Source organism: Heloderma suspectum, chromosome 1 (assembly GCF_057233095.1).
Source record: "Heloderma suspectum isolate Gila_16-S chromosome 1, 16-S_ref, whole genome shotgun sequence".
Classification (NCBI taxonomy): domain Eukaryota; kingdom Metazoa; phylum Chordata; class Lepidosauria; order Squamata; family Helodermatidae; genus Heloderma; species Heloderma suspectum.
Genome location: NC_139458.1, coordinates 69,446,929 through 69,469,049, shown reverse-complemented (window position 1 = coordinate 69,469,049; position 22,121 = coordinate 69,446,929). Strand labels below are relative to the sequence as shown.

Below are 22,121 nucleotides of genomic sequence, written 5' to 3'. Positions count from 1 at the left end.
TACCAAGGCAGAGATTAGGGAGGCTGGATCATGGCAATAATAAAGGAGGGGGTACAGTTGAAAAAAGGCACTCCCAGCCAGAGCTACTAGCTGAGATTCCAGGAGCAAAGCTGGTTCCAGGGGGGTGTCTCCACAAGTGATTTACTGCCAGGTTGCTGCGTTTGGAGGTTGTTCAGGGCACATGACATTGTGGCCATCTCACAGCCACTCCAGATCTGCTCCTTCAAGGGAAGTGCAACCCCATCTAGGAAGATCATTCGCAAACTCCTCAGTTTAAAGTTCTCACCTATAACCATCACCCCTGTCTTATCTAGACTGAGCTTTAGTTTATTGTTCCTCATCCAGCCCATTACTGATTTTAGGCAACAATTCAGAGACTCCACTGCCTCACTGGGACTTGAGACACATAATTATAAAAGAAGAGAGGAATAATTGAGTGTCATCAGCATACTGGTGACACTGTATTCCATATCCCTTGCAGACTTCCACCTATAGTTTCACGTAGATGGTAAAGAGCATAGGGGACATAACAGAATTGTGTTGCACCCCACAGGAAAGCTGGGCAGAATATTTTTTTGTCCTGAATTGGCTGACCCTGTGTCTGATTTTAAAAAAAATAAAATAAAATTGGGTGCCCTTTTAAGTGAAGCATTTACTGCACCAGGCACTCGCCGCTTTTAACTGACATGACCTGCAATCAGTTTGACAAGACTTTCAAAACCTTTTTCCTTCCCAAAGTGATTTGCAGCTTTATTTCCATCAATGGAATCTCATGGCTCTACACAGCCGAAAAGGTAAGGAAAAGGTGTGACATACTGTAAAGTACAACGTTAATCGTTACATAACAAAGTGATGGTAACAGTGAGGTTGCACCATTCAAAACAAAGACCCACACAGATGAATATTTCACGAAGACAGAGTGCCAAAAAACAGGAACCCAGAGCCCAATTTTCAGCAACAATGGGGGGAAAAGACCAGACATGGCAGAGTAGCGTCAGTTTAGTACTAGTTTAAAACAGTCCCTTTTTATCTGAGTGGAAAAATGTTCTTATGAATTTGCACATGGCTCTGTTAACAGAGGCTTACCATTCTAGTCTAGAGTCTAGAATTCAAAAGTATAATGATAGAAATTCCTATAACAGATAAAAGTGATGGGTTGGGGGTGGGGGGAAAGCTGAAAAACCTGAGCTGCTGTAGAACTGCAAGTTTCCTTTAGTTACACATGTCCCTTCTTGTAATTACAAGGTGGCATTTCCTGTCCCTTTATTTCCTATGAGAAGGAACAGACACTGGGTGTTCAGGTCATGATTTCATTTGAGCAGTGGGAATGACTTCACCTGAAATGCTTTGCTCCATTTAGCTTCAGTTCTGCATCTGTAGTAATAAACGTGTTCAACGTTAACATCTTTTTCCAATGGCTGCTGTCTCAGTTCCCACCCACTAGGCATGTGATTGAGGTGTATTGGGAATTAACATGAAAAATTGATTTGGCATTTCATTTCAATCATTTAATAATGCTGTGTTTCAACATCATCTGCAAAGTTGCTTAAGAAGTACATCTTCTATGTCCCAGGTGTGTTCTTTCAAATGTTACCCACCAGACAAAATGGTTGTTTCCAGTAAATAAATTGTCCCCATCTCTTGGTTGGTACACTGTGAACAGAGATGACCGTATGGCAGGCTTGGGGAACCACCAACCCACGGGCCAGATACGTACCACAGGGGTTCCCCATCAGGCTCGCCAGTTCTTCCTCCAGGCCCCGCCCCTCTTTTGGCAGTGAAGAGCTCCTATCTTGGATCAGCTGCTGATCTGAGATAAGAGTTTTTCCTCACAGGGGAGAGGGAAGGAGCCTGGGAAGGAACCTGTGGCATGGAGGCCACAAGTGGCCCAGCAGCACAAGTTTGTGGCACCCTTAGACAGGAACAGGAGAGCCTGTGGGCCTACGTATGGCATGGAGACAGTCCCACACTCTTGCCTGTTCCTCTAACATTGCACTGCTGCACTGCTTGCTCCGTGGCTCAGTATACTCAGGGGGAAAATCATACTATGCCATGGGAGAGAGTCACATGGAATCAAGTCTGTGCTGGAGTGGCATTATCTGATACTGTGAACTTGACCAGTGGCACACTTGCCAAAAAATATTGGCTATCACTGCTGAAAACACCAAGCATACCTACCTGGAGCATTGCAAGGCTACTTTTTAATGCCTCTGGGAGAGAAATTGCTCCCCTCTGCCCTGAGGGAACAATGCCCATCCTCAAAGCAGAACAAAAGTTCTGCAAATGATAGGGAGCTGCTCCATTGGTTCCTATTTTCATCAGTCAATGCTAATGTCAATTAGCACTGACTGGAATATGAGTGGGAGGAATATACACACACACTGCCTTCTGTTGAGGGGACGACAGACACAGACATTAGGGTAGTTCCTGGAAATGTGTGTGTTATGTGCAACTACTCATGCATCAGAAGGAAGGTCTGGTTCACCTTGACAAATCCTGGAACTGTATTGATTCCCAGCAGCAGAAGGTCAGATTACTTCCATATTATGTCTGTACACTGAGGGAAGGAAAACCTTATTTTGGTATCTTGAGGAGAATGCTGCATGGGCCTCCCCTTAACGAGCCTTTCCCAACTAGGTGCCCGCCAGTTGTGTTGGAGTGCGGCTCCCATCATTCCCAGCCAGCATGGCCATTTCCTAAATAGCTGGTTTCATCTCACTGTTTGAATACTGGAATGGTCACTTTTTATCTGCTTTTCATCTGTTCACTCGCCCTCCCAACACTCCCGCTGTTCTTATTCCTGACTTAAAGATGAGGAAATGGCACTGAGGGACAATTTCACATGGAATGGTAAGCCATGGAAGTAGGAGCCTCAGTGGCTTACACCTGGGATATGTGGCACTGTCTTTCCACAGGAGAGCAGACCTTCTAAGGGAAGAGGGCAACAATTTATATCCTAAGAACATGCCCAAGGAAGGTCTTATAGGTAGCCTTGAGAGAGGTCAGGGAATGATTTTTTACCTTTATCCATGGGACAACACTCTCGCTTATTCTCATCTGAAAGCTCTAGTCTTAGGCCATTTTCTAGGCCTCTGTCAGAGATCTATAGAAATAATTATTTAGAGGTCCTGCTCTATCTGCCCCAGCTGTGGAATAGCCTCTCCAGAGAAGCTCACCAGGCACCTTCTTTATTATCTTTCCAGCACCACGTGAAGCCCTTTTTATTTACGTAGGCCTTTGAACCAACTTGCATTTATTAAGAAACTTTTAAGGGCTGCTCTAATTTTTCTGCTGCTAAAAAAGGAAGTTTATTTTAGGCCACATTTTACTGTGTTTATTGTATTGTATTATCTTGTGTTTTGTTCTGTAAGCTGGCCAGAGCAAATATAGTGATGGGTAACTATGTAACAATGGTGATACGCACACACACATTTGCAACGCATTATGGAGAGTGTAAGTGGGCACGGGAGCTACAACACAACGCTGCTAATAAGCTGGCATAAGTGCACTAAACTTAATTGGAGCTTTGTCTGCCAGTTTCTTAACTAACTCTTTCCAACATGCATTTTCTGTGTAGTACTTGTTTTACAAGTTACTCAAGGCTGTAGCTCAAACACATGCACTGCAGACAAACAACACAAAAGGTCAAACGGAGGTTGAAGTAGACATTTCAGCTGGGGAAAGAGACAAGAAATACACAGCTAAGCAACTGAAGCTGGCATTTCTCTTTCCAACATGTAGCTTCATTATCTTCTACATGAATGTGTTCCACCTTTTCTGGCCACAAAAAAACCTTGCAAATAAAGCCCATCCTTAAATTCCAAGTTGGGAATAACTAAAACCTCTGACCAGGTCTCAGATTAGTCCAGTCACCTTTCCTTCCCAGCAGTGTAGATTCTGAAAAAGGGATATGAAAAAGAAAAACACTTCAAGCCAAGGGCAGGGCCCATGATGGTTAAAAATAAAACCCGGAAAACTGGTTATTGAAACAGTTCAGGGAAGAATAAGCTTGATGGCACATTGACTGGCATTCCTAAGGAGGAAGGCTGAAAAATAGGGTGGAGCAGTCAATACAGTGCAAATGTACCAGCCCCAAACACAACCACAAAATGGGTCTACTTGAAGCCTGGTTTCTGTACTAACCTAATCTGAACTGACTGTACATGGACCAGACCCTACAACGATACAATCTGTGGTTCAGCAACTCGAGACAGAGAAACAACATTACTAATAATTTGTATCAAGGGTGGGCAGCTTGCAGCCCTGTAACTGTCATCAGCTTTAGCCATCATGGCCAATGGTGAGCGATGACGGGAGTTGTAGCGCAACAACATCTGGAGGGCTGCAAGTTTTGCATCACTGGTTTATATGGAAGTCAGCATGTGTTTAATATTCTTCTTGTTTTTCTTCACAGCAGTCCCCTAAAGCAGTCAACCAGCAGCTGATGATGTAGCTGGATGATCCTGTTCCCATGGTGGAAGTGAAAGTAGGCACATTCCTCTCTGCTGTGGACATAATGTAAAATGGGATGCCAGGACCAAGATAATGGAAATCAGCCTCCATGTGTACAGGCTCCTTGAATGGAGCATCCCATCACACATTATCTGATCTATCTGGTGTTTGCCCTCACTCCTGGACCACAGGAAGGATGATCATCCAGAATGATAATTGTTTTGTAGATGGAGAACCGAGGCTTAGAAACTGTGATACTTTCAAGCTCACTTAGGAACCTAAGTGTCCCTGTTTCAGGTGCATGCCCAACACACTCCCTCTTCAGTCTCTAGTCCAGCCTTCCCCAACACTTTGCCCTCCAGATGGTGCTGGCTGGGGAATGATGGGAGTTGTAGTCCAAGACATCTGGAAGGCACCAGGTTGGGAAAGACTGTTTTAGTCTGAGGAAGTGAATGTGCCACCTCATTTGGCTTCAGTGGAGCTAGAGGTTCATCCAGTACAGCTTTTGAGGTTGTAAAGAAGTTTTCCAAACCTTTATTTTCTGATGGTGATGCATACCCTAGCCTCCTTGGGGACATCCATGGATATACCTCTGTTTCATCCCACATTTCTGTTCTTTCCAAAACCCAGAAGGTAGCCATGTTAGTCTATTGCAGCAAAAACAACAAAGTTGTTATTACAAAACTCAGTTATAGTTACTGCTGTCCTCCTTGTTGTTGATTTCTTGCAGCTTTTGTGGATTTGTTCATATTGTCCATTGATCATTGCGATGTATTTTATAGTATTGTGAGCTCCATAACTACATAAGTACATAACCTTTAAAAATAGTTTCCACAACGATAAAAACAAAGCTTTCACAATTTCCCAATGTAGCAAGTGTCACAGATTAAAACAGTGTCATTTTGGTACTAAAGTGCTTCATTTTGTGTTAATCCTGCTGCCTGTTAACACACAGTATTTGTTTTATCTTTGGGAGGTGTCCAAATCTGATGATGCATACATTACTATATCACTGGTAATTGTCCAAGTATTACCAGTTCTATTCACATACTAATTACCATGCAGACTGATATGGTTTGAATATACCTTTGTCTGCTCACACCTGCTTGTACAGACACTCCTGCCAAATGCCTGGTTTCCCAAAGCCTATCCTTTAATTCACCTTAGACGAAAATACATGAAAAGGGCAACTGTTGCTATGTAGAAGTGCACTGTGATTGCAAACTAGCTGTTAATAAATAGAACTTTATGCAAAAGCTCCTATAGCTGTTTAAATTGGTTAGAGAGCACAGGTGAGAAACTCACTCAGTGCATGTCTACCCAGCTGTCAATTCTGGAAGAAACTCAGCTTTAGAGACTCTACTGCCCTCAGTTCAGACATGCAGAGTGCTCCTGTTACATTAGTCTACATGTTCAAGACTCACCTGACCTCAAAGAAAAGCAAAAACAGTAGATTTGGGGGACTTTGTTGTTGTTGTTGTTCAGTCATTAAGTCGTGTTCGACTCTTCGTGACCCCATGGACCACAGCACGCCAGGCCTTCCTGTCCTCTGCTCTCTCCCAGAGTGTGCTCAAGTTCATCTTCACTGCATCGGTGATGCTATCTAGCCATCTCATCCTCTGCCGTCCCCTTCTCCTTTTGCCTTCAATCTTTCCCAGCATCAGGGTCTTTTCCAGTGACTTTTCTCTTCGCATTAGGTGGCCAAAATATTTGAGCTTCAGCTTCAGTATCTGTCCTTCCAAGGAGCAGTCAGGGTTGATTTCCTTTAGGATGGACTGATTTGACCTCCTTGCAGTCCAGAGGACTTGTCAGAGTCTTCTCCAGCACCACAGTTCGAAAGCATCAATTCTTCGGTGCTCAGCCTTCCTTATAGTCCAGCTCTCACAGCCATACATTACTACTGGGAAAACCATAGCTTTGATTATATGAACCTTTGTCGGCAAGGTGATGTCTCTGCTTCTTGCTATGCTGTCTAGGTGTGCCATAGCTTTCCTCCCAAGGAGCAAGCGTCTTTTAATTGCATGGCTACAGTCACCATCTGCGATGATCTTGGAGCCCAAGAAAGTAAAATCTGTCACTGCTTCCATTTCTTCCCCTTCTATATGCCAGGAAGTGATGGGGCCAGATGCCATGATCTTAGTTTTTTCAATGCTGAGTTTCAAACCAGCTTTTGCACTCTCCACTTTCACCCTCAACAAGAGACTCTTTAGATCCTCTTCGCTTTCTGCCATTAAGGTGGTATCGTCTGTGTATCTGAGGTTGTTGATAATTCTCCCAGCAATCTTAATTCCGACCTGTGATTCATCCAACCCGGCGTTTCTCATGATGTACTCTGCATATAAGTTAAATAAGCAGGGCGACAATATGCAGCCTTGTCGTACTCCTTTCCTGATTTTGAACCACTCGGTTGTTCCATGTCTGGTTCTTACTGTTGCTTCTTGACCCTCATACAGGTTTCTCAGGAGACAGGTAAGATGGTCTGGTACTCCCATCTCTTTCAGAATTTGCCACAGTTTGTTGTGATCCACACAATCAAAGGCTTTAGCGTAGTCAATGAAGCAGAAATAGACATTTTTCTGGAATTGTCTTGCTTTCTCCATGATCCAGCAAATGTTGGCGATTTGATCTCTAGTTCCTCTGCCTCTTCGAAATGGTGCTTGTACTTCTCGTGGTTCTTGGTTCACATGCTGCTGAAGCCTAGCTTGTAGGATTTTGAGCATCACCTTGCTGGCATGTGAAATGAGCGCAATTGTACGGTAGTTTGAACACTTTTTGGCGTTGCCCTTCTTTGGAACTGGAATGTAAACTGACCTTTTCCAGTCTTGTGGCCACTGTTGAGTGTTCCAAATTTGTTGGCATATTAAGTGCAGCACTTTAACAGCATCATCTTTTAGGATTTTAAATAGCTCAGCTGGAATACTGTAATCTCCGCTAGCTTTGTTGTTACTAATGCTTCCTAAGGCCCCCTTGACTTCACTCTCTAGGATGTCCGGCTCAAGTTCAGCAACCACACTATCATGGTTATCAGGGACATTAAGATCTTTCCTGTATAGTTCTTCTGTGTATTCTTTCCACCTCTTCTAAATCTCATCTGCTTCTGTTAGGTCCCTGCCTTCTTTGTCCTCTATCATGCCTGTCTTTGCACAAAACGTTCCCTTGATATCTCCGATTTTCTTGAAAAGATCTCTAGTCTTTCCCATTCTATTGTTTTCCTTGATTTCTTTGCATTGTTCATTTAAGAAGGCCTTCTTGTCTCTCCTTGCTATTCTCTGGAACTCTGCATTCAGTTGGATATATCTTCCCCTTTCTCCCTTGCTTTTCGCTTCCCTTCTTTCCTCAGCTACTTGTAAAGCCTCATCAGACAGCCACTTTGCTTTCTTGCATTTCTTTTTCTTTGGGATGGATTGAGTTGCTGCCTCCTGAACAACGTTACAGACCTCCGTCCATAGTTCCTCAGGCACTCTATCAGGTCTAATCCCTTATAACTATTCCTCACCTCCACTGTATATTCATAAGGGATATGATTTAGGTCATACCTGAATGGTTTAGTGGTTTTCCCTACGTTCAATTTAGGCCGAAATTTTGCAATAAGAAGCTCATGATCTGAGCCACATTCATCTCCAGGTCTTGTTTTTACTGACTGTGTAGAGCTTCTCCATCTTTGGCTGCAAAGTACATATTTGGGGGACTAGTAAACAGCAATAAATAAATGGGTTTATAATTTTGTTTACCTCGCAGTGGGGCAAAAAACGTATTGGGCCAGCCCTGCATGTGGCTGATAACAAGTGGGGCAGATGAAATAGCCGGTTGCTCACCCCGCCCCCCATCCCAAGACATGTGGCCTGGAGTGGAAAGGAAGATTTGCATGTTCTGGAATGATGTAAGTGTGATTAATGCTAATAATAAATGGACAGTGGACAAACATCTCTCCACCATGTTCTCTGGGAGCTATGGTTCTAGCAAAATCTGACAGCAGAAAGATGAGTAGCATGCACCGAAAGCAAAAAAATTGCATTCCAGGGGTGAAGTATTTCCACCATGCTGTATGGACAGAGATGAGAGGGGAAGCGGGTCTGTTTCACCAGCAGTGCTGAAAGACTACGAAAGTTTTTCCTCTCCCCTTTCCAACCCTGTTTCCTAGCGTGCCACAGCTCTTAGATGGTAAGCCTGCGGACCGGAATTGTCTCATTTTATTGACTGTATGTAAGCCACTCTGGGAGCCTTTTTGGCTGAGGAGAGGGATAAAAATCCTTCAAATAAATGCATAATATTTAATAAGTCTCAATCTCAACATGGTTTCTCAAGTGCCCACATTTAAAAAACAAACAAACACGATGTTCCTGTTTCAGGAGAGGACTGGCATAAATAAAAAAACAAAGGTGGGAACAGAGCTGGATTCTGAGATCAACATAATAAGGCCACTTTGCAGATATCAAGCTGAAAGGAGAGTATTTCCTACTATTCCATTTGGTCCTCTGTAAGCATTTATCCTGCCCAGTAAATACAAAAACACTCACTTCATTCTCTGACATGGAGGGACAGTGAGGAGTATGCTGGGATATGGATGACACAGCTTCGAGTCCCAGCTCAGCCAGGAAGTTCTTTGGGAAGTAACCATGGGAAAGTCACTTACATTGACACATTATTGTGAGGAAGAACAGCAGAGGACATTCTTTTGAGAAGTGCTATAGAATCAACTAACAGCAATTTTTTAAAAATTGAGACCAAGTACGACCCTAGGTCTAGTTCTTCTGTAGGGGAGAAACTGGGTAAACAGAGCAAACTGAGCAAAAATTCACCACACTTTTCTCTTCATAGAATTTATTACGTTTGCAATATTTTCACTGTATATCTCACCCAGTCAGAGTCACCGTATGCGAAATAACCCACCTCACTAAGCATGCCATTCTTCAGTCCCCTAGTTTTTGTGACTTACTCACAAAGCAAACCAGCTTCAGCGAATCGCTTAGCTTCACAGCGGCTGCCTTGGTCTTGCTAGGGACAACGCCTGGCCCTCCGAACTTTCAGCATTACAAAGTTGCCTTCCATAGGCCAATATGCTGCCAGCTCTTGCTGCCATGGCAAGGCTTCCTGAACATCTGCTCTTCTTCTTCCTCCTATTTCATACCCATATTCCTCCCACATTCGAGGGGCTCATTTTTGCTTGCGAGAAGGGCGATAGCTTGATGTTCGGTGCTCCTTCCAATCAAACTCATCATGGCCTACCCTGGAAGCCGAAAGAGGGAGTGCAGCCGGTGTTTAGTGTCAGCCAACCGTGCCAGCCAGAATATTCAGCAACCGTGACAAAAACTCTCATGAGGTTAACAACAAGGGGAGATATACTAGAGGATCTACACTAGAGCCCCTTTCGTACATGAGGCATCGCCAAGCAGGTACGTTTTCAACATACAATCGTTGCTCTGGGGGCACCTGCTAATCAGTAGGGTGCAGTATTATAACACAACTGAATGCCGCACACAAATGCATAGCGTTCTAATTATGGGATAAGTACAAGAAGTTCAAAAAGTCACAACTGTTTGGTTGTTTGTCTTTGTTGTGCACATGTATGACACAAGCCTCAGTACAGTGCTGCAATTGCAGGGGAAATGGGAGGATATGCTGCCATATCTCTTTTTTAGTCTGCTGACTTCATGAGCACCTTGGAAGGTGCACAGTAATGAAGGCTTTAAAATGAATTGTGTGGTAGCTACACTGTACATGCACAGTCAAAAGTAGCAGCAGAAAGAAAGCCATGGAGGAGAAGGACAGGCTAGGGGAAGAACATAAGGAGGTAATTTTTGCTGCCCCGTCAGGCCCTCGGAGCCTCCCGCCTCCTAGTCAGGGCCATGGAGTGAGGCCAGACATGCTGGCTCCCAGAGCGGCAGAGTACACAGGCCTGGACACAGGGATAAGTTGTTGCCCTTCTTTGGTGACAGCAGGGCAGTGCTCCCTCACTGTCTTCCACCTCCTCCTGAGGCCGCATTTGAGCTACTGTAGCTTTCTCCTCCTCTGCTCATCCCTTCAGCATGCCATTTGGCAAGGGACCCCACTCCTCACCCTCAATGTCTTTTCCTTTCTCGCTTCCTCTCTCATGGCACCACCCAGCAAAATGGCCTCTTGCTCTGCTCTTTCCTGAGAGCTTCCCAAGCTCCAGGGGCTCCCTTGTTGTCTGCACCCTTGTACTAGCAGACACTGAGGCTGGCTCTGATCTGAAGTGCGGTGTTCCAGAAAGGTCTTCAAAGAGGTGATTTCTTTTGGTATTTGTTTTTGTTTTTTCCTGCCGGCAGATCCCATAAAAAACAGGGCATGGAATAAGCAGGGAATAAAAGGAGGAGGAGAAAGCCATGAGGGGGGTAGTCACATGGGGAGAAAAGCTTTAAAGCCACTCCTACTTGTAAGGGCTGTAACACTGCTACGTTGGAACACACATATTTTTGCAGTGCATGGAAACCGTAAGCACCAGAGAAACTGTCATAAAAGTGGTCTGAGGTGAGGCGGGTGGATGGAGAGAGGCTTTTCGGAGGTGGCACCCTGGTTGTGGAATGCCCTCCTTAAAGAGTTTGCCCGGTGCACACCCTGTGATGTTTTCGGCACCAGGTTAAGACTGTCCACCCCCCACCCACCCTGCTTTTCAGTCCTTCAGTTTTGTTTTTAAATGTGTTATTGTGTTTTTAGCTCTTTAGCTGCATCCTGCTGGCTTTTACTTTGGTTTTATTCCATTTTAAACTTGTTTAAACGGTTTTATATTATGTTTTATTATGTTGTACTTTAGGGATTTATTTTTTGTGAGCCACCCAGAGCCCTACTGGGCTGTATAGAAACGTAATAAATAAAATAAGAAATAAACAAACAGCAAGGAAAGTTGGGTTTTATCCCACGAGGTTGTTGCCATTACCTGAAGCATCGCTGGCAGTAGAGGTCATCATCACAGTTGTGGCACCGCAGGGTGGCATCTTCGTTGCAGATACAGCACCAGGGTAACTCTTCCTCATCACTGTCTGACACTTTAGCAGGCAAGACGAGGGATTTAGCAACAGCTGGAGCTTGTGCCTAATGGAGAAAGTGGAACAATGCAACAATATCATGCACAAACCCTACTGCAAGAGTGCCTTCCGACTCCGAAGGACAGCTGTGGGAAAGAAGCATAATAATTCATATTCTGTAAATCTATTCCCACTCTATCTATGCACCTAAAGCCTGTTATTTGAATAAATTATTTGTACAACATTTGTGCAAATTTTGCATGAAGGTCTCGTTTCAGATTTTCCACTAAAGAAGATTTGGTTTGCAGGTAGGAAACCATGAGGTGGTAAGAAGAAAGATGTGATGGCCATTACAGCACATAGGAGGAGAACATGATTGGAGGCCAGGAGACAGAGAACCAAGAATTCTGTTCTCTTACAGAGCAATCCTATACTTGTCTACTCAGAAGTCAGTCCTATTGAGTTCAGTGGGATGTACTTCCAGCTAAGTGTGTACTGCAGGGACGCAGAAGCTGTGGCCCTCTAGATGTTACTGGACTATTACTCCCACCATCTCTGATCACTAGACATGCTGGCAGGGGCTGATGGGAGTTGGAGTCCAGAGTCCAGCAACTTCTGGAAGGCCAGAGGTTCCATACCCAATTACAGTTTGAGTACATGCTTAAATAAAAAAATAAAAAATATGCTATCGTGTTTTCAAATGTGATGGCTGGAACAATGTAGTCCTAAACAGTGTGAGCCAGGAATTCCCTGGCTAGGTGGCTTTAACCCACTCTCTCATCATAGGTTAGCCTGCCCACCTCAGCTTTAATAGGCCGAGAATGATTCTAGTCTGCCCTACAGGCCTGTTGTAAGGATTACTGAGAATCTATGTGAAGTGCTTTGGACACATAAAATGTCAACATCCAAAGTAAACATTAATATCTTACAGCAATGAGAGCTAGAAACTTGCTTTTTTTTTCGCAAAACACAAAAATGGAGCTGCTTAGGAATCTGCTGCAGCTACCAGAATACAAACCTGACTAATTGCAGACAATGACATACAGCCCCAACAATAAAGGAAGACACACTTCTAACAGTACAGGAAGAGGTACAACTGAAATAATGTGGGCTTACATAAAATTACATGAAGTTGCCTAAAGTCATACAGGAAGTATGTGGAAGAACTGCTCATCATTTCCCTCATCAACACCAGTCATATTTGATTGTTACTTATTTTTTAAATGCACACACAAGTTCAAACATCTATTCTCATTTGTCTTCCCTTGCTTATAGAGACATCAACCCTATACCCATTATTTTAGAGGATGACCACCAATTTTGCATAGAGCTAGAGGGCTTTGAGTTAGCCAACATAATTCAGAATGGGGATATAGATTATGGCTTAGAGTTAAGTTGGCCTTTGAGAAGTCATTTGACTTTTGCCTCTCAGCTTAACAATTAGACCTAGAGATGTTTTTTGTTTTGAAATGTTTGCACTATGGGATAGCATCTAAAGCAGGGGTGTAGAACCTCCGGCCTGCTGACCTAATTTGGCCAGTGGAGGCTCCACATCCAGCACATGGAGGCTTGTGCCACCTCTGTGGGCCTTGCCGCTTTGGCACTCCAATTCCTGCCCCTCCATAAGCCCCACTCCTACTGGAGGTTGTGGAGGAGGCAAGGAGAGGAATTCCTATTGTTATAGATGTTATCATAGATTGGAGGCAACAGTGAGGGTTCCTCCATGTGCCATTGCTGTGTGTGGGCCTTCCCAGTCAGGAGGAGCAAAGGGGACTCAGTCGGCTTGCCTTTGCTCACCCCACCTCTTTCCCCCTGTAGGAAGGAGGTAGGGCAGGTGAAGGTGGGGCAGAGCCAGTCAACTCCCCTTCATTCCTCCTGACTGGGAAAGCCCACGCACGGCAAAGGTGGGGCAGAGCCAGTCGAGTCCCCTTCACTCCTTCATTGGACTTGGCTGGCTTGGCTTCATTGCGCATAGGGCTTCCCTAACTGGCAAAGTCCATGGAAGCAAAAACTGGCCCCAGGCCCAAGCATTGGGTGGAAGATCCACTCAGCACTTCAGCCAGGGAGCAAATGCTGTCAAGTGGTTGTGGCCATGCGCACATGATGTCATACAGCCCACAGAGGGCTTGCGGGGCAGGTTGTTCTCTGCCTCCCCCCATTTATGGTTCTGTACCCCTGACCTAAAGGAATATCCAGGTGACACTTGGTTGTACTGAGCTCATGTGTCACCGAACGCCACAAATCTAGGGTGCAAATGGCTGTTCACCTGCTTGGTTTTCTTGGCTGGTTTTTGTCGTGCAGTTACTGGCTGGATGGGTTGATCTGGGGAAATGTTAAAGCCGCTTGCTTCATCCAGAGCAGCTTCCTCAGTAAGCTGAAGGTAAAAAAAGAAAGAAAAAAAAAGCAACATGCGAAACAAAGACTTTTCTTCACACAAAAACCCCTTTCACAGGCTGCTTTCTTCTATTCTCCTAATCTTTACTTTAGTAAACAAACACATACACACACATGGCTTAAATATTAGTCAGGAAAGGATATTTCCTTTAGTAATACGTTTCCACCTCTCTCTCTCTCTCTCTCTCTCTCCCTCCCTCCATCTCCAAATATTACTACGAATCATGTACATACACACAGAAAATGTGGGTTCAGATTCCCACTCAGTCACAAGCTTTAGTAGGTGACCTTCAGATGGTCATCATCTCTAACCTACCTCACAGGTTGTTGTGAAGATAAGAAGTGGGGGACCAGGAATACTGCTCTAAATTCCTTTGGCTAGATAAATACGTAATAAAACAAATAACAGGGATGTCCCTTCCTTTAAATTTCTTCGCTCCTCTAAAAACCTTTTTTTAAAACATTCAACTCTTTTCTACCTTGGTATTTACAATTTCTTGTTTCTTTTTTCTTTTTCTGCCATTCTTTTATTCTGTTGCCATTTCCACTGAATCCCAAATATTTGTCAATCTTACCGATTCCTTCCCATACCCCTCCTCTAGTTTCCTTAAGATTGTAAGCCTGCAGGCAGAGCCCATTGAACACAGTGGGACTTAATGCTGTGTAAATATACATAGGATTGTGCTGCACAATTCATAGGGCTTATTGCAGCCTTCCCCAACCTGGTGCCCTCTAGATTTGTTGAACTACAACTTCCACCATACCCAGCCAGCACGGCCAACACACTGCCTGGAGATTGTGGGAGTTGTAGTCCAACACATCTGGAGGGCACCAGGTTGGGGAAGGCTGATTTATTGACTAAGGCTGCAGTCCTATATACACTCCACTGAACTCCATGGAATTTGCTCCTTTAAGCAGACATGCAGAGAATTGCACTGCATGTTTTGTTTAATCAGGTGACCGTTCTACAACATACACTCCAAGGCTTATAGGCTACTCAGGAGAACCCTTTTGAGAACAGGCTCCGAGGGTGGGATTACCACAAAGATAAAAAGCTGGATGTAGCAAAACTCTTGCCTGGGTAGCAAGAGAAAAGCAACAGGATTAACAATGCAAAAGTGACTGTGACTACTGCAGACCTGTTTCAAAACTCTCTGAATGGCTTCCTCCTCCTCGATTTCTTCATCACTATTGGGGAATTTGTAGTCATCCAAACTAACTGTAAGAGAAAGAAGGGAAAGCGGATGATGTGATGACAACATTCACCAGGACAGCCTCTTATCATCTTATGTTTCTGCAAACATACATAGGATTGCACTGCATAACTCATATAGTTGCATTCCCTTGCACAAATTCTCCCTCTATGTGGTGAGCTGTATTTTCTTTTGACTCATAATCTTTATCTACTGTCTAATCTCTACGAAGATGAAGAGAGAAGAAGAGACAGCCTGATACCAAGTGTTTATACACTTTATATGCCTAAAACTGGTACACCCAGAAGAACAGAAGTCATTTCCTGGTCACTTCCATCCCACTCTCAGATAAGTACTACTCTTTGGCCTCAAGGATTCTGGCAGTCCTCCCCTCTTACTCTTTGTTCACTTTGGTCCTTCCATCAAAGCCATCCTGTTTCTCCAGCAGCCAACCTGTTCTCCAACCATCCTTCTTGTTCAGCCCAGGCTTTCTAGCTCTTTTTCCCTCTTTACGGTAGAGCCCCAGGAGGAGTGTGTTATCTTGGTGCCGGTGTCTTAAAGCCCTGTACGGTTTCTAAGGTAATCAGGAATCATTGCTCTCCCACTGTCTGTATAGGCAAGGCTTACACCAGCTGAGGTCACTAGTTGACAGGTCACTGTACATGTGCCATTAACAGCAGCTTGATCTGCAGACATTAGCCTGGTGATATTGTTTTATTTCTGTGTTGTGAAAAAGCTTCATACACTGATGTCTGCATATTAAGCTTCTGTTAAAAAAAGAAAAAGAAGAACATGCAAGATGGGGGGTTTTGAGTCTGGTTTGGTTGGAAACTTTCATGGTCAGCATGAAAACATAATTGGGGATGGCAGAGGGGGAGAATGGGGCTAGTGCAATATTTCCTAAGCCCTGGGATCACTTGAAGGAACAGCATGAATATTTTAAAGAAAACATAGGTAGGGGTGAAGAAATAGGATTGCTATGTAAGAGAAGGCCAGGGAATGCCTCCAAATTTGAGCAAAATGCCTCATGGTGAGTCCCATCCTATGTCAGTGGCCCCCAGGAGATGGGGGCAGACAGTACATACTTTGCATGCAGAAGGTCCTACATTCAATCCCTGGCATCTCCAGGTAGGGCTAGGGAAGAATTCTGCCTGAAACCCTGGAGAGCCGCTACCAGTCAGAGCCAATAATACTAGGCTAGATGGGCCAAAGAGCTGACTCAATATAAGGTAGCTGCCTATGTCCCCCTCATACGTGAATGAGCTCTGGTAAACTTACCTGGTGGTGAGACCAACCAGCTGGGAGACTGTCATTTTAATTTCCCACAATGCTCCAGAGTGATGCTACATCAGGAGCATTATGGGAAATTAAAATGGCAGCTTCCAGACCCAGCCACCTGGCACTGATCAGATTGCCAGGAATGATGATAATGATGATGATAATAATAATAATAATAATAATAATAAATGGGACCACAGCAGGTGTCAGTGGTAGGCCACAGAAGCTGCCCAACAGTGCCATAGGTTGATGTCAAGTGTGGAGGAGACACACGTATGTACTGAATTTGCTCTAGGTTTGTTTAGGCAAAGAGGGCTTTGTTTTCACAGTTTTACTAGTGAGAGAAACTAAGAGTTCTGCTTACCAAGAAACTAAGAGTTCCTATTACCATTCAGTTCTGAGCTATCCATCCATATTAATTATCTGCTCCTCAAAAGACCACAATCCCGGCACAAGAAGCAGTAATTCTCTTGAGAATTGTATTTTGAACACATTCCCACTAGTCAAAGATTTACTTCTTTGAAGGAAATGAAGTGGGCATTCCTCAGTTTACAGGAATGCTCTTTGTTACACACCTGTCTCAGGATCTTGGCCTCTTAGTGCTGCTAATCGCTTGGCTACTTCTAGAATCTTCTCCTGCCTGGTGTTTTCCTCCCTCAGCTCAGCAGCAGCCTCTGTCAGAAGTCTATTTTTCTCCTCCTCCAACTGTTTGGGATCCAGATCCATAATGCCAGCAATACTGTCAGTTCGATTTAAGTCGTTCAAAGTCTGTGTCCTAACTTCTGGAAAACAGAGACTTAGATCGAATTCAAACATACATGACCATCACTTGATCACTGCAACGCCAAGTGGTGGCCTGCTTGTGTGAAATGAACACCACAGACAGAACATTTATATCCTCTATAAGTCACAGTCACAATGCATTTCAGTGGAGTCAGTCCATTTATTTATTTATTTAATGCATTTATATCCTGCCTTTTTCCTCTTGCAAGGAACCCAAGGCAGCTTATATTATCCTCCTCCTCTCTGTTTTATCCTCACAACAACAACCCTGTGAGGTAGGTTGGGCTGAGAGTCTGTGACTGGCCCAAAGTCACCCAGTGAGCTTCCATGGCAGAGTGGGGACTAGAACCCGGCTCTCCCGGCTCCCAGTCTGTCACTCTCACCACTACACTACACATACATTCAGTTCCTAGCCATCATGTGATAAGATGTAGGGCTTACACCAGGGTTTTATCCTGCACCTTTACCCGGGCTTCTGCCTCTGGATTCTTTGTGGGATTAGGATTGGCTCCTTTACACATACTTACACGTGCTTTGCAGGGGGGGGGGAATTTCCTCTCTCTGCAAGTTCTATATGTTGCATTATACAGCCACTAGATGGCACTGTAGTATAACAGAATTGTGGAAGTATACGCAGCTGTTGCGGCACTTCAAGAAAAAATGCCCCACTTTCCCCAATCTTAAAAAAAAACGGGATAAAGTTTATAAAGCATGAGACAGGCCCTGGAGGTTGACGACATCATGTAAAAGACCCACAAACATCCATGAGTTACCAATCACAAGTGCATGATAAAATGCATGATAAAATGATTAAAAAATATATTTTTATAAAATAAAAAAAACATGTAGAAATGCCCATAGAGTGATCACAAGGAATGTCTGGCAGCCCATGAAAGGGGTTTCTGGGTTGACCTTCCTAAAACACAGCTAAAGTAGAAGACAGTTAAAAGTACAGCATAATGAGAGATACGATTTTACGATACAAGTATGTGGTATTTATAGTAAACTTTCAAAGCAAACGTTTTTTGCCCAGGACATTTTTGGCCTAGTTGTAGAAGCAGCAGAACAGTTCTGCAAGTTTGCAACAGGAACCAGCTGTGGTGCTGATTGGCTAGTGCCTGTGGTCACCAAAGCAATGCTTCCTCCCATCCAATCCCCAGAACAAATTGCTACTGCAAAAGAAATGTTTTCTTTTTTAAACAAAGTAGGGGGGATGAAGAATGAATGCATGAATATAATGCAGCACTTCCATTATTTTTTTAAAAGGTGAACAGCCCTCCTGAAGCATAGGGGGAGGGTGGGGGAGGCTAACAACATCCGGTCTTTGAGTCACTATAATGTACGCCCACCATGCAAACTGTGAGGTCAAGCACACAGAGCTTGAATAAAATTTCCCCCACCAGTGAAAGCTGGGCTCAGAACCAAAGAACCAACTGTTATTTCCCTTTAAACATTATGTTTGTTCATCTCCACTCTAGGACTCCCAGATGAAGAATGAGAATAAAAATCCTGAGGTTCTTCAGAGGCTCTCATAGAATCATAGAATAGTAGGGTTGGAAGGGGCCTACAAGATCAACCCCCTGCTCAGTGAAGGAATCCAAGTCAAAGCATCCCTGACAGATGGCTGTCAGCCTCATCTTGAATGCCTCCAGTGTGGGAGAGCCCACCACCACCCTAGGTAATTGGTTCCTTTGTCGTATTGCTCTAACAGTCAGGAAGTTTCTCCTGATGTTCAGCCGGAACCTGGCTTCCTGGAACTTGAGCCCATTATTCCGTGTCCTGCACTCTGGGATGATGGAGAAGAGATCCTGGCCTTCCTCTCTGTGACAACCTTTCAAGGACTTGAAGAGCGCTATCATATCTCCCCTCAGTCTTCTCTTCTCAAGGCTGAACATGCCCAGTTCTTTCAGTCTCTCTTCATAGGGCTTTGTTTCCAGTCCCCTGATCATCTTTGTTGCCCTCCTCTGAACCCTCTCTAGCTTGTCTGCATCCTTTTAAAAGTGTGGTGCCCAGAACTGGACACAGTACTCCAGATGAGGCCTAACCAGTGCTGAGTAGAGGGGAACTAGTACTTCCCGGGATTTGGAAGCTATGCTTCTATTAATGCAGCCCAAAAGAGCATTTGCCTTTTTTTGCAGTCACATCACATTGTTGGCTCATATTCAGCTTGTGATCAACAACAATTCCAAGATCCTTCTCGCTTGTAGTGTTGTTGAGCTAAGTTTCCCCCATCTTGTAACTGTGCATTTGGTTTCTTTTTCCTAGGTGCAGAACTTGGCATTTATCCTTATGAAATTTCATTCTGTTGTTTTCTGCCCAGTGCTCCAGTCTATCAAGATCACGTTGAATTTTGATTCTGTCTTCCAAGGTATTAGCTATCCCGCCCAATTTTGTGTCATCTGCAAATTTGATCAGCATTCCGTGCACCTCCTCCTCCAAGTCATTAATAAAAATGTTGAAGAGCACCCGGCCCAGGACTGAGCCCTGAGGTACCCCGCTCATCACCTCTCCCCAGTTTGAGAAGATCCCATTGATAAGCACTCTTTGAGTCCGATTCTGTAGCCAACTGTGGATCCACCGGATCGTTGGTTCATCTAGCCCACTTTGAGCTAGTTTGCTCATCAGGATATCATGGGGCACTTTGTCGAAAGCTTTGCTGAAGTCGAGGTATATTATGTCCACAGCGTTCCCACAGTCCACAAGGGAGGTGACCTGATCAAAAAATGAGATCAGATTCATCTGGCAGGATTTATTCTTGACAAATATATATTGGCTTCGAGTCATAGACCCTCTTTTGGGAGAAGACTGAGCCAAGGTAGGAATTAAACACTTCTGCCTTTTCTTTGTCATCTGCTATCATTTTGCCATCCTCATTTAATAGTTGAACCACCATTTCTTTTCTCTGTGTTTTACTATGCACGTAGCTGAAGTAGCTGAAGAAAGCCTTGTTGTTGCTTTTAGCATCCCTCGCTAACCTCAGCTCGTTCTCAGCTTTAGCCTTCCTGACGCCATCCCTGCAATTCTGTGCTACCTGCCTGTACTCTTCCTTTGTAGCTTGGCCTTCCTTCCACTTCCTATATATGTGCTTTTTTGTTTTCAGGACATCTCTAAACTTTTTGTGAAGCCACGTTGGCTTCTTCTGTTGTCTTCCTCCTTTTTTTTCTTGTTGGAATTGTTTGTAATTGTGCCTTGAGAATTTCCTTTTTTAAAAGCTCCCACCCATCTTGGACTCCTTTTCTTGTTAGAGTTGCTTGCCATGGGATCTTACTGATCATTGTTCTGAGTTTATTAAAATCAGCTTTCCTAAAATCCAGGGAATGCATTTGGCTACACTCGGCTTTTGCTTCCCTTAGAACCAAGAACTCAAGTATAACATGGTCGCTTTCCCCCAGAGTTCCTGTAACTGCTACTTTATCCACTAAGTCATCTCTGTTGGTTAGGATCAAGTCAAGGATAGCCGATCCTCTAGTTCCTTCCTCTACTTTCTGTAGGAGGAAGTTATCTGCCACAGAAGTCAGGAATTTCTTGGAGGGGCCATGTTTTGCAGAATTTGTCTCCCAACAAATATTGGGGAAATTGAAGTCTCCCATTACTACTACATCATGCTTCCTTGAAACATTGGCTATTTGCTTTTCAAAAGTTTCATCCTCGTCTTCTCCTTGATTGGGTGGCTGGTAGCAGACTCCGACCACCAGGTTCCTTTTATTCTTTGCTCCATTTATTTTGATCCAGATGCTCTCGATGGGGCTATCAAGCTCATCCTCCTGTATTTCTGTGCAGAAATATGTATTTTTCACATATAGCGCAACCCCACCTCCCTTTCTGTTCCTCCTGTTCTTTTTGAACAAATTATATCCTTCAATTGCTGTATTCCAGTCATGAGAATCATCCCACCAAGTCTCAGTTACACCTATCAAGTCATAATTTTCCTCTTGTATTAAGAGTTCAAGTTTGTTCTGTTTGTTTCCCATACTCTGGGCATTATATAGACATCAAAGACCATGTGCTTCATAGTCTGGCTTTCTTCCTACATGTTTGTGAAGACTACTATTGGGCGCTATTAGAGCTATTCTCTTCATTGCAGTGCATGAGCCTTCATCCATTGTTACCCCCAACTTTATGTCTCCCTTCCCCGTAGGATTCAGTTTAAAGCCCTCCTGATGAAGTTGTTCATGCTTTGGCCAAACACATTCTTCCCAGCCTTTGTGAGGTGCAACGCATCCTTGCCAACAGTCCATCTTCCAGGAAGTACAGTCCGTGGTCCCAGAATCCAAATCTCTCTCATCGGCACCACCTTCATAGCCAGTCATTCACCTGGAGTATTTGTCTTTCCCTTCCTATCCTTCTTCTAACTATAGGAAGGATGGATGAGAAAACTATCTGGGCCCAAAGTTCTTGAGTTTCCTTCCCAAAGCTTCAAAGTCTGATGTGATTTTTTCATAGCTCCGCTTGGCGGTATCATTTGTTCCCACCTGGATGAGAAGAAAGGGATACCTGTCAGTGGGCTTTATGAGTTCAGGCATCCCTTCAGTCATGTCTCTAACCCATCCTACCTGGTGAGTCCACAGGTCTTTGTGACATACTTGGGTTTCGATCTCATGCAGCAAAGAGTCTCCCACTACCACTACACTTCTCTTCTTGTTGTTGTAGGCCTTGGTTTCATTTCCTCTGCTTGACTGACCTTCAGCCTCTTGCTCACTCTCATGCAGGTTCTCCTGTAATTCTTCCTCTGCAGGATGTCCTTCAGTCTCATCCTCAAGTACCTGGAAATGGTTCCATAGCTTCACTGCTTCCACTGGTGCAGAGTGGCATCTAGTTCTTCTGCTCCTAACCGTCACCCTTTTCCAAGGATGCATTTCCTCACTGCATTTTTCCTCACCTCAGCATTTTTCTCTTCTGCCTCAGCTTGCTGTTGCTCTTCAAGCTTCTGTTCTTCACTGTGCTGCTGTAGTTCCACTGTTCTGTCCAAGAACTCTTCGTGTTCTCTTATTCCTTGGAGGGTCGACAATCACCACTCCAGTCCTCTTACTTTTTCTTC

At 44.2% G+C, this 22,121-nt stretch overlaps 1 protein-coding gene across 6 annotated transcripts in view; it reads right to left on the bottom strand.

The window, feature by feature from the left end:
- ZFYVE19 (zinc finger FYVE-type containing 19) overlaps positions 1-22,121 on the bottom strand; it is a 38,528-nt gene that overhangs the window by 2,616 nt on the left and 13,791 nt on the right. For 2 of the 6 annotated variants that reach the window (XM_084845546.1, XM_084845552.1), the window contains 5 exons: positions 16,876-17,082; positions 14,969-15,048; positions 13,702-13,809; positions 11,348-11,502; positions 9,261-9,679 (listed from right to left, as the gene is read on the bottom strand). In XM_084845546.1, the coding sequence (XP_084701672.1) occupies positions 9,607-9,679; positions 11,348-11,502; positions 13,702-13,809; positions 14,969-15,048; positions 16,876-17,082 (623 nt within the window). In that variant the 3' untranslated portion in view covers positions 9,261-9,606. Of the gene's footprint in view, positions 1-8,710; positions 9,680-11,347; positions 11,503-13,701; positions 13,810-14,347; positions 14,552-14,716; positions 15,049-16,875; positions 17,083-22,121 lie in introns of those variants that run through there. The other 4 variants (XM_084845535.1, XM_084845539.1, XM_084845543.1 and 1 more) reach the window with 4 other exon arrangements.